Source organism: Oncorhynchus gorbuscha, linkage group LG01 (genome assembly GCF_021184085.1).
Source record: "Oncorhynchus gorbuscha isolate QuinsamMale2020 ecotype Even-year linkage group LG01, OgorEven_v1.0, whole genome shotgun sequence".
NCBI classification, from domain to species: Eukaryota; Metazoa; Chordata; class Actinopteri; order Salmoniformes; family Salmonidae; genus Oncorhynchus; species Oncorhynchus gorbuscha.
In genome coordinates, this window is record NC_060173.1 from 120,171,592 (window position 1) to 120,185,272 (window position 13,681).

General features: G+C 43.2%; 1 protein-coding gene across 1 annotated transcript in view; it reads right to left on the reverse strand.

Annotated features, from left to right (window-relative positions):
• The window catches only part of LOC123993520 (ATP-dependent 6-phosphofructokinase, liver type-like), a 40,587-nt gene extending 34,472 nt beyond the window's left edge, over positions 1 to 6,115 (reverse strand). The window contains exon 1 of the mRNA XM_046295791.1: positions 5,875 to 6,115. Coding sequence (XP_046151747.1) covers positions 5,875 to 5,953 — 79 coding nt within the window. The 5' untranslated portion in view covers positions 5,954 to 6,115. The remainder of the gene's footprint in view (positions 1 to 5,874) is intronic.
• Between the last annotated feature and the right edge of the window lie 7,566 nt (positions 6,116 to 13,681).

Consider the following 13,681-nt stretch of genomic DNA (forward strand, 5'->3'; position numbering starts at 1 on the left):
CGGTGCCTGTTAATTTATAATTGAATCACAGCCTACTTCGCCAAACGGGTGATTTAACAAGCGCATTCGCAAAAAAAGCACTGTCGTTGCACCAATGTGTACCTAACCATAAACATCAACGCCTTTCTTAAAATCAATACTCCAGTATATATTATTTAAACCTGCATATTTAGTTAATATTGCCTGTTAACATGAATTTCTTTTAACTAGGGAAATTGTGTCACTTCTCTTGCGTTCATTGACGCAGAGTCAGGGTATATGCAACAGTTTGGGCCGCCTGGCTCGTTGCAAACTAATTTGCCAGAATTTTATGTAATTATGACATAACATTGAAGGTTGTGCAATGTAACAGGAATATTTAGACTTATGTATGCCACCCGTTAGATAAAATACAGAACGGTTCCGTATTTCACTGAAAGAATAAACGTCTTGTTTTCGAGATGATAGTCTCCGGGTTCGACCATATTAATGACGCATCTTGTATTTCTGTGTGTTATTATAATTATGTCTATGATTTGATATTTGATAGAGCAGTCCGATTGAGCGGTGGTAGGCAGCAGCAGGCTCGTAAGCATTCATTCAAACAGCACATTAGTGCGTTTGCCAGCAGCTCTTCACTGTGCGACAAGCATTGAGCTGTTTATGACTTCAAGCCTATCAACTCCGAAGCTAGTTAGCGGTGGTGCGTCACTCGCTCTGAGACCTTGAAGTAGTTGTTCCCTTTGCTCTGCAAGGGCCGTGGCTTTTGTGGAGCGATGGGTAACGATGTTTCGAGGGTAGCTGTTGTCGATGTGTTCCTGGTTCGAGCCCAGGTAGGGGCGAGGAGAGGGATGGAAGCTATACTGTTACACTGGCATTACTAAAGTGCCTATAAGGACATCCAATAGTCAAAGGTTAATGAAATACAAATTGTATAGAGAGAAACAGTCTTATAATAACAACAACCTAAAACTTCTTACCTGGCAATATTGAAGACTCGTGTTAAAAGGAACCACCAGCTTTCATATGTTCTCATGTTCTGAGCAAGGAACTTAAACGTTAGCTTTTTTACATGGCACATATTGCCCTTTTACCTTCTCCAACACTGTGTTTTTGCATTATTTAAACTAAATTGAACATGTTTCATTATTTATTTGAGACTAAATAGATTTTATTGATGTATTATATGAACTGAATGACCACTTTTAGTTTGTTGTAATTGTCATTATTATAAATAAATAAATACATTTAAAAATATATCGGCCAATTAATCAGCTTTTTTTTGGTCCTCCAATAATCAGTATCGGTGTTGAAAAATCATAATTGGTCGACCTCTGCAAAATATAGTTAGCTCTCTCTTGCTCTCTATGCTGCTTCCCCTTGTTAAAAACTGTTCAACTATTGTCTCTCTCTCCCTCTCCTCTCTCTCTCTGAGTCAACTACTACATGTTATATACACTGCATTGCTAGCTAGCTGTAGTTTATGCTTTCAGTACTAGATTCATTCTGTGATCTTTTGATTGGGTGGACAACATGGCAGTTCATGCTGCAAGAAATCTGATAGGTTGAAGGATGTCCTCCGGAAGTTATAATAAGTTATAATAATTACTGTGTACAGTGGGGCAAAAAAGTATTTAGTCAGCCACCAATTGTGCAAGTTCTCCCACTTAAAAAGATGAGAGAGGCCTGTAATTTTCATCAAAGGTACACTTCAACTATGACAGACAAAATGAGGAAAAGAAAATCAAGAAAATCACATTCTGCCCTGCTGGGATGTCTTGCATACGGACAGACTAAACAACTTCTTTGCTCGCTTTGAGGACAATGCAGTACCACTGACACGGCCCGCTACAAAATCTGCGGGCTCTCCTTCCCTGCAGCCGACATGAGCAAAACATTTAAACGTGTCAAACCTTGCAAGGCTGCAGGCCCAGACGGCATCCCTAGCCGCATCCTCAGAACATGCGCAGACCAGCTGGCTGGTGTGTTTACCGGCATATTCAATCAATCCTTATCCCAGTCTGCTGTTCCCACATGCTTCAAGAGGGCCACCATTGTTCCTGTTCCCAAGAAAGCTAAGGTAAATGAGCTAAATGACTACCGCCCCATAGCACTCACCTCCGTCATCATAAAGTGCTTTGAGAGACTAGTCAAGGACCATATCACCTCCACCCTACCTGACACCCTAGACCCACTCCAATTTGCTTACCACCCCAATAGTTCCACAGAAGGCGCAATCGCCATCACACTGCCTTATCCCATCTGGACAAGAGGAATACCTATGTGAGAATGCTGTTCATCAACTACAGCTCAGCATTTAACACGATAGTACCCTCCAAACTCGTCATCAAGCTCGAAACCCTGGGTCTTGACCCCGCCCTGTGCAACTGGGTCCTGGACTTCCTGACGGGCCGCCCCCAGGTGGTGAGGGTAGGTAACAACATCTCCACCCCGCTGATCCTCAACACTGGGGCCCCACAAGGGTGAGTTCTGAGCCCTCTCCTGTACTCCATGTTCACCCACGACTGCATGGCCATACGCGCCTCCATCTCAATCATCAAGTTTGCGGACGACACTAGTGGTTGGCTTGATTACCAACAACGACGAGACAGCCTGCAAGGAGGAGGTGAGGGCCCTCGGAGTGTGGTGTCAGGAAAATAACCTCACACTCAACATCAACAAATCGTGGACTTCAGGAAACAACAAAGGGAGCACCCCCCTATCCACATCGATGGGACAGTAGTGGAGAGGGTAGAAACTTAAGTTCCTCAGCATACACATCACGGACAAACTGAAATGATCCACCCACACAGACAGCGTTGTGAAGAAGGCACAGCAGCAGCTTGTCACCCAAAAAACTCACAAACTTTTACAGATGCACAATTGAGAGCATCCTGTCAGGCTGTATCACAGCCTGGTACTGCAACTGCCCACAACCGTAAGGCTCTCCAGAGGGTAGTGAGGTCTGCACAATGCATCACCGGGGGCAAACTACCTGCCCTCCAGGACTACCAAGCCTAGGAATAGTGGGTTAACTGCCTTGTTCAGGGGCAGAATGACAGATTTGTACCTTGTCAGCTCTGGGATTCGAACTTGCAACCTTTTGTTTATTAATCCAATGCTCTAACCACTAGGCTACCCTGCCGCCCCCGCTATCATCCAGAAGGCGAGGTCAGTACAGGTGCATCAAAGCTGGGACCGAGAGACTGAAAAACAGCTTCCATCTCAAGGCCATCAGACTGTTAAACAGCCACCACTAACATTGAGTGGCTGCTGCCAACATACTGACTCAACTCTAGCCACTTTAATAATGGACAAATTGATGTAATAAATGTATCACTAGCCACTTTAAACAACGCCACTTTATGTAATGTTTCCATACCCTACATTACTCATCTTATATGTATATACTGTACTCTATAACATCCACTGCATCTTGTTTCCATACCCTACATTACTCATCTCATATGTATATACTGTACTCTATAACATCCACTGCATCTTGTTTCCATACCCTACATTACTCATCTCATATGTATATACTGTACTCTATACCATCTACTGCATCTTGTTTACATACCCTACATTACTCATCTCATATGTATATACTGTACTCTATAACATCCACTGCATCTTGTTTCCATACCCTACATTACTCATCTCATATGTATATACTGTACTCTATAACATCCACTGCATCTTGTTTACATACCCTACATTACTCATCTCATATGTATATACTGTACGCTGTACTCTATAACATCCACTGCATCTTGTTTCCATACCCTACATTACTCATCTCATATGTATATACTGTACTCTATACAATCACTCATACATACATACATACATACATACATACATACATACATACATACATACATACATACATACATACATACATACATACATATACTTTTTTTTATATACATATTCTTATTCATTCCTTTACACTTGTGTGTATAAGGTAGTAGTTTTGGAATTGTTAGGTTAGATTACCTGTTGGTTATCACTGCATTGTCGGAACTAGAAGCACAAGCATTTCGCTACACTCGCATTGACATCTGCTAACCATGTGTATGTGACTAAAACCATTTGATTTGATTTGATAGGCCTGATCACCGACATCAACGAGACATCCTATAGGGAGAAAGTCAGAGACCTGGCAGGGTGGTGCCAGAATAACATCCTCTCCCTCAATGAAACCAAGACTAAGGAGATTATTGTGGACTACAGGAAAAGAGGACCAAGCACGCCCGCATTCTCATCGACGAGGCTGTAGTGCGGCAGGTTGAGAGCTTCAAGGTCCTTGGTGTCCACATCTCCAACAAACTAACATGGTCCTTGGTGTCCACATCTCCAACAAACTAACATGGTCCTTGGTGTCCACATCACCAACAAACTAACATGGTCCTTGGTGTCCACATCTCCAACAAACTAACATGGTCCTTGGTGTCCACATCTCCAACAAACTAACATGGTCCTTGGTGTCCACATCACTAACAAACTAACATGGTCCAAACACACCAAGACAGTCGTGAAGAGAGCACAACAAAGCCTATTCCCCCCCAGGAGACTTGGCATGGGTCCTCAGATCCTCAAAAGGTTCTACAGCTGCAACATCGAGTGGTTGCATCACTGCCTGGTTGCATCACTGCCTGGTATGGCAACTGCTCGGCCTCCGACCACAAGGCACTACAGAGGGTAGTGCATACGGCCCAGTACATCACTGGGGACAAGCTTCCAGGACCTCTATACCAGGCGGTGTCAGAGGAAGGCCCTATAGAGGGTAGTGCGTACGGCCCAGTACATCACTGGGGCCAAGCTTCCAGGACCTCTATACCAGGCGGTGTCAGAGGAAGGCCCTAAAAATGGTTAAAGACCCCAGCCACCCCAGTCATAGACGGTTCTCTCTACTACCGCATGGCAAGCGGTACCGGAGTGCCAAGTCTAGGACAAAACGGCTTCTCAACAGTTTTTACCCCCAAACCAGAAGACTCCTGAACAGGTAATCAAATGGCTACCTGGACTATCTGCATTGTGTCCCACCACCCCCAACTCCTCTTTTACACTACTGCTACTCTCTGTTCATCATATATGCATAGTCACTTTAACCATATCTACATGTACATACTACCTCAATCAGCCTGACTAACCGGTGTCTGCATATAGCCCCCCCAACTGTATATAGCCTCGCTACTGTCATTTTTCCACTCTCTGTATTAAATTCACTGAGTAGGATGGTCCTCCACTGTTTAGTTCTGTAGTAGGCGGAGTCTGTAACCTTAAAGGTCCCTAATCAAACATGCAAAGGTAATACAATGAATGGCTCCTCCTCTCGTCTACCTGATATCCTGCACGTATGGCCCAATACACACACACGTAGATGCGCTAATGGGGGTGCGCTTGTCTAGTTGGCCCGGTGCGAAATGTTGCCAGAGTTGACACTTTTCACAGCTTTATATTGGTTTTAAACACGAAATCCGCCAACCCGGCGTACAGAAAATCTCACTCAATCAAGCGCACCTTCAGTTTTAGCAGCGCTTCCACAAACATTTAGCAAACTGATTCTATTCAAACGATCGACGGACGAAGACACACAACCAGATTACGATTTATACAACATTATAAGTGGAACGAGTCATATCTGTCAAAATGCACGAAAACACATTTATTGGATAACATTGTCAAGCCCTCGTTCTTTCCTTTTAGCTGTCAAAACCCCATGTCAACAACTCGAGTAAAATAAAAGTAGTTTAAAATCATGATCAAAGTAAAATAACTAGCAGTTAACATATGACCGACGACCTGTAGGGATTATGCAACTAACACAACGGAGCCCTAGTTGATAAATAGCTGGACAGATGTTTGTCCCTTCCCCTAATCATCCCGTACCTTGTGCATCTCCGCCACTTGTCAACAAGGCGATAGCTTTCCCAGCGCCGGTCATCTTCAGTCTCTCTAAATCCGACATGTTGGCAGCGGTGGAATACGGATCAACCTCGACTGGAGAAATTCTGTCGAATAATAACTCTTCTCGTTAAAATACAAGTTACGAGCTCATGCAGCAAGTAGTGTGGGTGACTTTCCTTGTGTTGGCTGACCGTCTATTGAAACGACTCCGCCCCAACAAGATTGCACAATATGGGAAGGTGTGGTCGTCTTTCTGATATGCTCCCCCTCCTCCTTCTTCTTCGATGAGGTTTAACGGTGGTTGGCATCCAACAAAAGTTGCATTACCGCCACTCACGAGACTGGAGTATAACTCCCTTCCACGTTGCTTAAAAATTAACATGAATAAATCACCAAATACCCTTCGTTTGAACCTACACTAAAACCCCTCACCCTACTCCACTATTTAAATACCCTACCATCTAACCCTACACTAAAACCCCTCACCCTACTCCACTATTTAAATACCCTACCATCTACCATCTAACCCTACACTAAAACCCCTCACCCTACTCCACTATTTAAATACCCTACCATCTAACCCTACACTACAACCCCCCCACCCTACTCCACTATTTAAATACCCTACCATCTACCATCTAACCCTACACTACAACCCCTCACCCTACTCCACTATTTAAATACCCTACCATCTAACCCTACACTAAACCCCTCACCCTACTCCACTATTTAAAATACCATCTAACCCCACACTAAACCCTCACCCTACTCCACTATTTAAATACCCTACCATCTAACCCTACACTAAAACCCCTCACCCCTACTCCACTATTTAAATACCCTACCATCTAACCCTACACTAAAACCCCTCACCCTACTCCACTATTTAAAATACCCTACCATCTAACCCTACACTAAACCCCTCACCCTACTCCACTATTTAAATACCATCTACCATCTAACCCTACACTACAACCCCTCACCCTACTCCACTATTTAAATACCCTACCATCTAACCCTACACTACAACCCCTCACCCTACTCCACTATTTAAATACCCTACCATCTACCATCTAACCCTACACTACAACCCCTCACCCTACTCCACTATTTAAATACCCTACCATCTAACCCTACACTAAACCCCTCACCCTACTCCACTATTTAAATACCCTACCATCTAACCCTACACTAAAAACCCCTACACCCTACTCCACTATTTAAAATACCATCTACCATCTAACCCTACACTACAACCCCTCACCCTACTCCACTATTTAAATACCCTACCATCTACCATCTAACCCTACACTAAACCCCTCACCCTACTCCACTATTTAAATACTCCACTATTTAAATACCCTACCATCTAACCCTACACTAAAACCCTCACCCTACTCCACTATTTAAAACCCTACCATCTACCATCTAACCCTACACTAAAACCCCTCACCCTACTCCACTATTTAAATACCCTACCATCTAACCCTACACTAAACCCCTCACCCTACTCCACTATTTAAAAATACCATCTACCATCTAACCCTACACAAAACCCCTCACCCTACTCCACTATTTAAATACCCTACCATCTAACCCTACACTACAACCCCCCCACCCTACTCCACTATTTAAATACCCTACCATCTAACCCTACACTAAAACCCCTCACCCTACTCCACTATTTAAATACCCTACCATCTACCATCTAACCCTACACTAAACCCCTCACCCTACTCCACTATTTAAATACCCTACCATCTAACCCTACACTAAAACCCTCACCCTACTCCACTATTTAAAACCCTACCATCTACCATCTAACCCTACACTAAACCCCTCACCCTACTCCACTATTTAAATACCCTACCCTACCATCTAACCCTACACTAAAAACCCCTCACCCTACTCCACTATTTAAATACCCTACCATCTAACCCTACACTAAACCCCTCACCCTACTCCACTATTTAAAACCCTACCATCTACCATCTAACCCTACACTACAACCCCTCACCCTACTCCACTATTTAAATACCCTACCATCTAACCCTACACTAAACCCTCACTACTCCACTATTTAAAACCCTACCATCTACCATCCCTCACCCTACTCCACTATTTAAATACCCTACCATCTAACCCTACACTAAACCCTCACCCTACTCCACTATTTAAATACCCTACCATCTAACCCTACACTAAAACCCTCACCCTACTCCACTATTTAAATACCCTACCATCTAACCCTACACTAAAACCCCTCACCCTACTCCACTATTTAAATACCCTACCATCTACCCCATCTAACCCTACACTAAAACCCCTCACCCTACTCCACTATTTAAATACCCTACCATCTAACCCTACACTAAAACCCCTCACCCTACTCCACTATTTAAATACCCTACCATCTAACCCTACACTAAAACCCTCACCCTACTCCACTATTTAAATACCCTACCATCTAACCCTACACTAAAACCCTCACCCTACTCCACTATTTAAATACCCTACACTAAAACCCTCACCCTACTCCACTATTTAAATACCCTACCATCTAACCCTACCATCTAAACACCCCTCACCCTACTCCACTATTTAAATAACCTACCATCTAACCCTACACTACAACCCTCACCCTACTCCACTATTTAAATACCCTACCATCTAACCCTACACTAAAACCCCTCACCCAACTCCACTATTTAAATACCCTACCATCTAACCCTACACTACACACCCCCACCCTACTCCACTATTTAAATACCCTACCATCTAACCCTACACTAAAACCCCTCACCCTACTCCACTATTTAAATACCCTACCATCTAACCCTACACTAAAGCCCTCACCCTACTACACTATTTAAATACCCTACACTAAAACCCCTGACTCTACTCCACTATTTAAATACCCTACCATCTAACCCTACACTAAAGCCCTCACCCTACTCCACTATTTAAATACCCTACCATCTACCATCTAACCCTACACTACAACCCCTCACCCTACTCCACTATTTAAATACCCTACCATCTACCATCTAACCCTACACTACAACCCCTCACCCTACTCCACTATTTAAATACCCTACCATCTACCATCTAACCCTACACTACAACCCCTCACCCTACTCCACTATTTAAATACCCTACCATCTACCATCTAACCCTACACTACAACCCCCCCACCCTACTCCACTATTTAAATACCCTACCATCTAACCCTACACTAAAACCCTCACCCTACTCCACTATTTAAATACCCTACCATCTAACCCTACACTAAAACCCCTCACCCTACTCCACTATTTAAATACCCTACCATCTACCATCTAACCCTACACTAAACCCCTCACCCTACTCCACTATTTAAATACCCTACCATCTAACCCTACACTAAAACCCCTCACCCTACTCCACTATTTAAATACCCTACCATCTACCATCTAACCCTACACTAAACCCCTCACCCTACTCCACTATTTAAAATACCATCTACCATCTCTAACCAACCCCTCACCCTACTCCACTATTTAAATACCCTACCATCTAACCCTACAACAACCCTCACCCTACTCCACTATTTAAAACCCTACCATCTACCATCTAACCCTACTACTCCACTATTTAAATACCCTACCATCTAACCCTACACTAAACCATCCACTATTTAAATACCCCATCTAACCCTACACTAAAACCCCTCACCCTACTCCACTATTTAAAACCCTACCATCTAACCCTACCTAAATCTACTACACTATTTAACCCTACCATCTAAAACTAAACCCCTCACCCTACTCCACTATTTAAATACCCTACCATCTAACCCTACACTAAACCCCTCACCCTACTCCACTATTTAAATACCCCTACCATCTAACCCTACACTAAAACCCCTCACCCTACTCCACTATTTAAAACCCTACCATCTACCATCTAACCCTACACTAAAACCCCTCACCCTACTCCACTATTTAAATACCCTACCATCTAACCCTACACTAAAACCCTCACCCTACTCCACTATTTAAATACCCTACATCTAAAACTAAAACCCTCACCCTACTCCACTATTTAAATACCCTACACTAAAACCCCTCACCCTACTCCACTATTTAAATAAATAAAACCCTACCATCTATTTAAAACCCTACCATCTAACCCTACACTAAAACCCCTCACCCTACTCCACTATTTAAATAACCTACCATCTAACCCTACACTACAACCCCTCACCCTACTCCACTATTTAAATACCCTACCATCTAACCCTACACTAAAACCCCTCACCCTACTCCACTATTTAAATACCCTACCATCTAACCCTACACTAAACCCCCACCCTACTCCACTATTTAAATACCCTACCATCTAACCCTACACTAAAACCCCTCACCCTACTCCACTATTTAAATACCCTACCATCTAACCCTACACTAAAGCCCTACCTATCTATTTAAAACCCTACACTAAAACCCCTCACCCTACTCCACTATTTAAATACCCTACCATCTAACCCTACACTAAACCCCTCACCCTACTCCACTATTTAAATACCCTACCATCTACCATCTAACCCTACACTACAACCCCTCACCCTACTCCACTATTTAAATACCCTACCATCTACCATCTAACCCTACACTACAACCCCTCACCCTACTCCACTATTTAAATACCCTACCATCTAACCCTACACTACAACCCCTCACCCTACTCCACTATTTAAAACCCTACCATCTACCATCTAACCCTACACTACAACCCTCACCCTACTCCACTATTTAAATACCCTACCATCTAACCCTACACTAAAAAACCCCTCACCCTACTCCACTATTTAAATACCCTACCATCTAACCCTACCACACAAAAACCCTCACCCTACTCCACTATTTAAATACCCTACCATCTAACCCTACACTCTACCATCTAACCCTACACTAAAACCCTCACCCTACTCCACTATTTAAATACCCTACCATCTAACCCTACACTAAAACCCCCACCCTACTCCACTATTTAAATACCCTATCTACCATCTAACCCTACACTAAAACCCCTCACCCTACTCCACTATTTAAATACCCTACCATCTAACCCTACACTAAAGCCCCCCACCCTACTCCACTATTTAAATACCCTACCATCTAACCCTACACTACAACCCCTCACCCTACTCCACTATTTAAATACCCTACCATCTACCATCTAACCCTACACTACAACCCCTCACCCTACTCCACTATTTAAATACCCTACCATCTACCATCTAACCCTACACTACAACCCCTCACCCTACTCCACTATTTAAATACCCTACCATCTAACCCTACACTAAAACCCCTCACCCTACTCCACTATTTAAATACCCTACCATCTAACCCTACACTACAACCCCTCACCCTACTCCACTATTTAAATACCCTACCATCTAACCCTACACTACAACCCCTCACCCTACTCCACTATTTAAATACCCTACCATCTAACCCTACACTAAAACCCCTCACCCTACTCCACTATTTAAATACCCTACCATCTAACCCTACACTAAACCCCTCACCCTACTCCACTATTTAAATACCCTACCATCTAACCCTACACTAAAACCCTCACCCTACTCCACTATTTAAATACCCTACCATCTAACCCTACACTAAAACCCCTCACCCTACTCCACTATTTAAATACCCTACCATCTAACCCTACACTAAAACCCCTCACCCTACTCCACTATTTAAATACCCTACCATCTAACCCTACACTAAAACCCCTCACCCTACTCCACTATTTAAATACCCTACCATCTAACCCTACACTAAAACCCCTCACCCAACTCCACTATTTAAATACCCTACCATCTAACCCTACACTACACCCCCCCACCCTACTACACTATTTAAATACCCTACCATCTAACCCTACACTAAACCCCTCACCCTACTCCACTATTTAAATACCCTACCATCTAACCCTACACTAAAACCCCTCACCCTACTCCACTATTTAAATACCCTACCATCTAACCCTACACTAAAACCCCCACCCTACTCCACTATTTAAATACCCTACCATCTAACCCTACACTAAAACCCCTCACCCTACTCCACTATTTAAATACCCTACCATCTAACCCTACACTAAAACCCCCACCCTACTCCACTATTTAAATACCCTACCATCTAACCCTACACTAAAACCCCTCACCCTACTCCACTATTTAAATACCCTACACTAAAATCTAACCCTACACTATTTAAAACCCCATCTAACCCTACACTACTCCACTATTTAAATACCCTACCATCTACCATCTAACCCTACACTACAACCCCTCACCCTACTCCACTATTTAAATACCCTACCATCTACCATCTAACCCTACACTAAACCCCTCACCCTACTCCACTATTTAAATACCCTACCATCTAACCCTACACTAAAACCCCTCACCCTACTCCACTATTTAAATACCCTACCATCTAACCCTACACTAAAACCCCTCACCCTACTCCACTATTTAAATACCCTACCATCTTAAAACCCTCACCCTACTCCACTATTTAAATCTACCATCTAACCCTACACTAAAACCCCTCACCCTACTCCACTATTTAAATACCCTACCATCTAACCCTACACTACTCCACTATTTAAATACCCTACCCACTAACCCTACACTAAAACCCCCACCCTACTCCACTATTTAAATCTACCATCTAACCCTACACTAAAACCCCCACCCTACTCCACTATTTAAATACCCTACCATCTAAGCCCCCCTACACTAAAAACCCCCACCCTACTCCACTATTTAAATACCCTACCATCTAACCCTACACTAAACCCCTCACCCTACTCCACTATTTAAATACCCTACCATCTAACCCTACACTAAAACCCCTCACCCTACTCCACTATTTAAATACCCTACCATCTAACCCTACACTAAACCCCTCACCCTACTCCACTATTTAAATACCCTACCATCTAACCCTACACTACAACCCCTCACCCTACTCCACTATTTAAATACCCTACCATCTAACCCTACACTACAACCCTCACCCTACTCCACTATTTAAATACCCTACCATCTAACCCTACACTAAACCCCTCACCCTACTCCACTATTTAAATACCCTACCATCTAACCCTACACTAAAACCCCTCACCCTACTCCACTATTTAAATACCCTACCATCTAACCCTACACTAAAACCCCTCACCCTACTCCACTATTTAAATACCCTACCATCTAACCCTACACTAAAACCCCTCACCCTACTCCACTATTTAAATACCCTACCATCTAACCCTACACTAAAACCCCTCACCCTACTCCACTATTTAAATACCCTACCATCTAACCCTACACTAAAACCCCTCACCCTACTCCACTATTTAAATACCCTACCATCTAACCCTACACTAAAACCCCTCACCCTACTCCACTATTTAAATACCCTACCATCTAACCCTACACTACAACCCCTCACCCTACTCCACTATTTAAATACCCTACCATCTAACCCTACACTAAACCCCTCACCCTACTCCACTATTTAAATACCCTACCATCTAACCCTACACTAAACCCCTCACCCTACTCCACTATTTAAATACCCTACCATCTAACCCTACACTAAAACCCCCACCCTACTCCACTATTTAAATACCCTACCATCTAACCCTACACTAAAACCCCCACCCTACTCCACTATTTAAATACCCTACCATCTAAAACCCTACACTAAAAACCCCTAAAACCCTCACC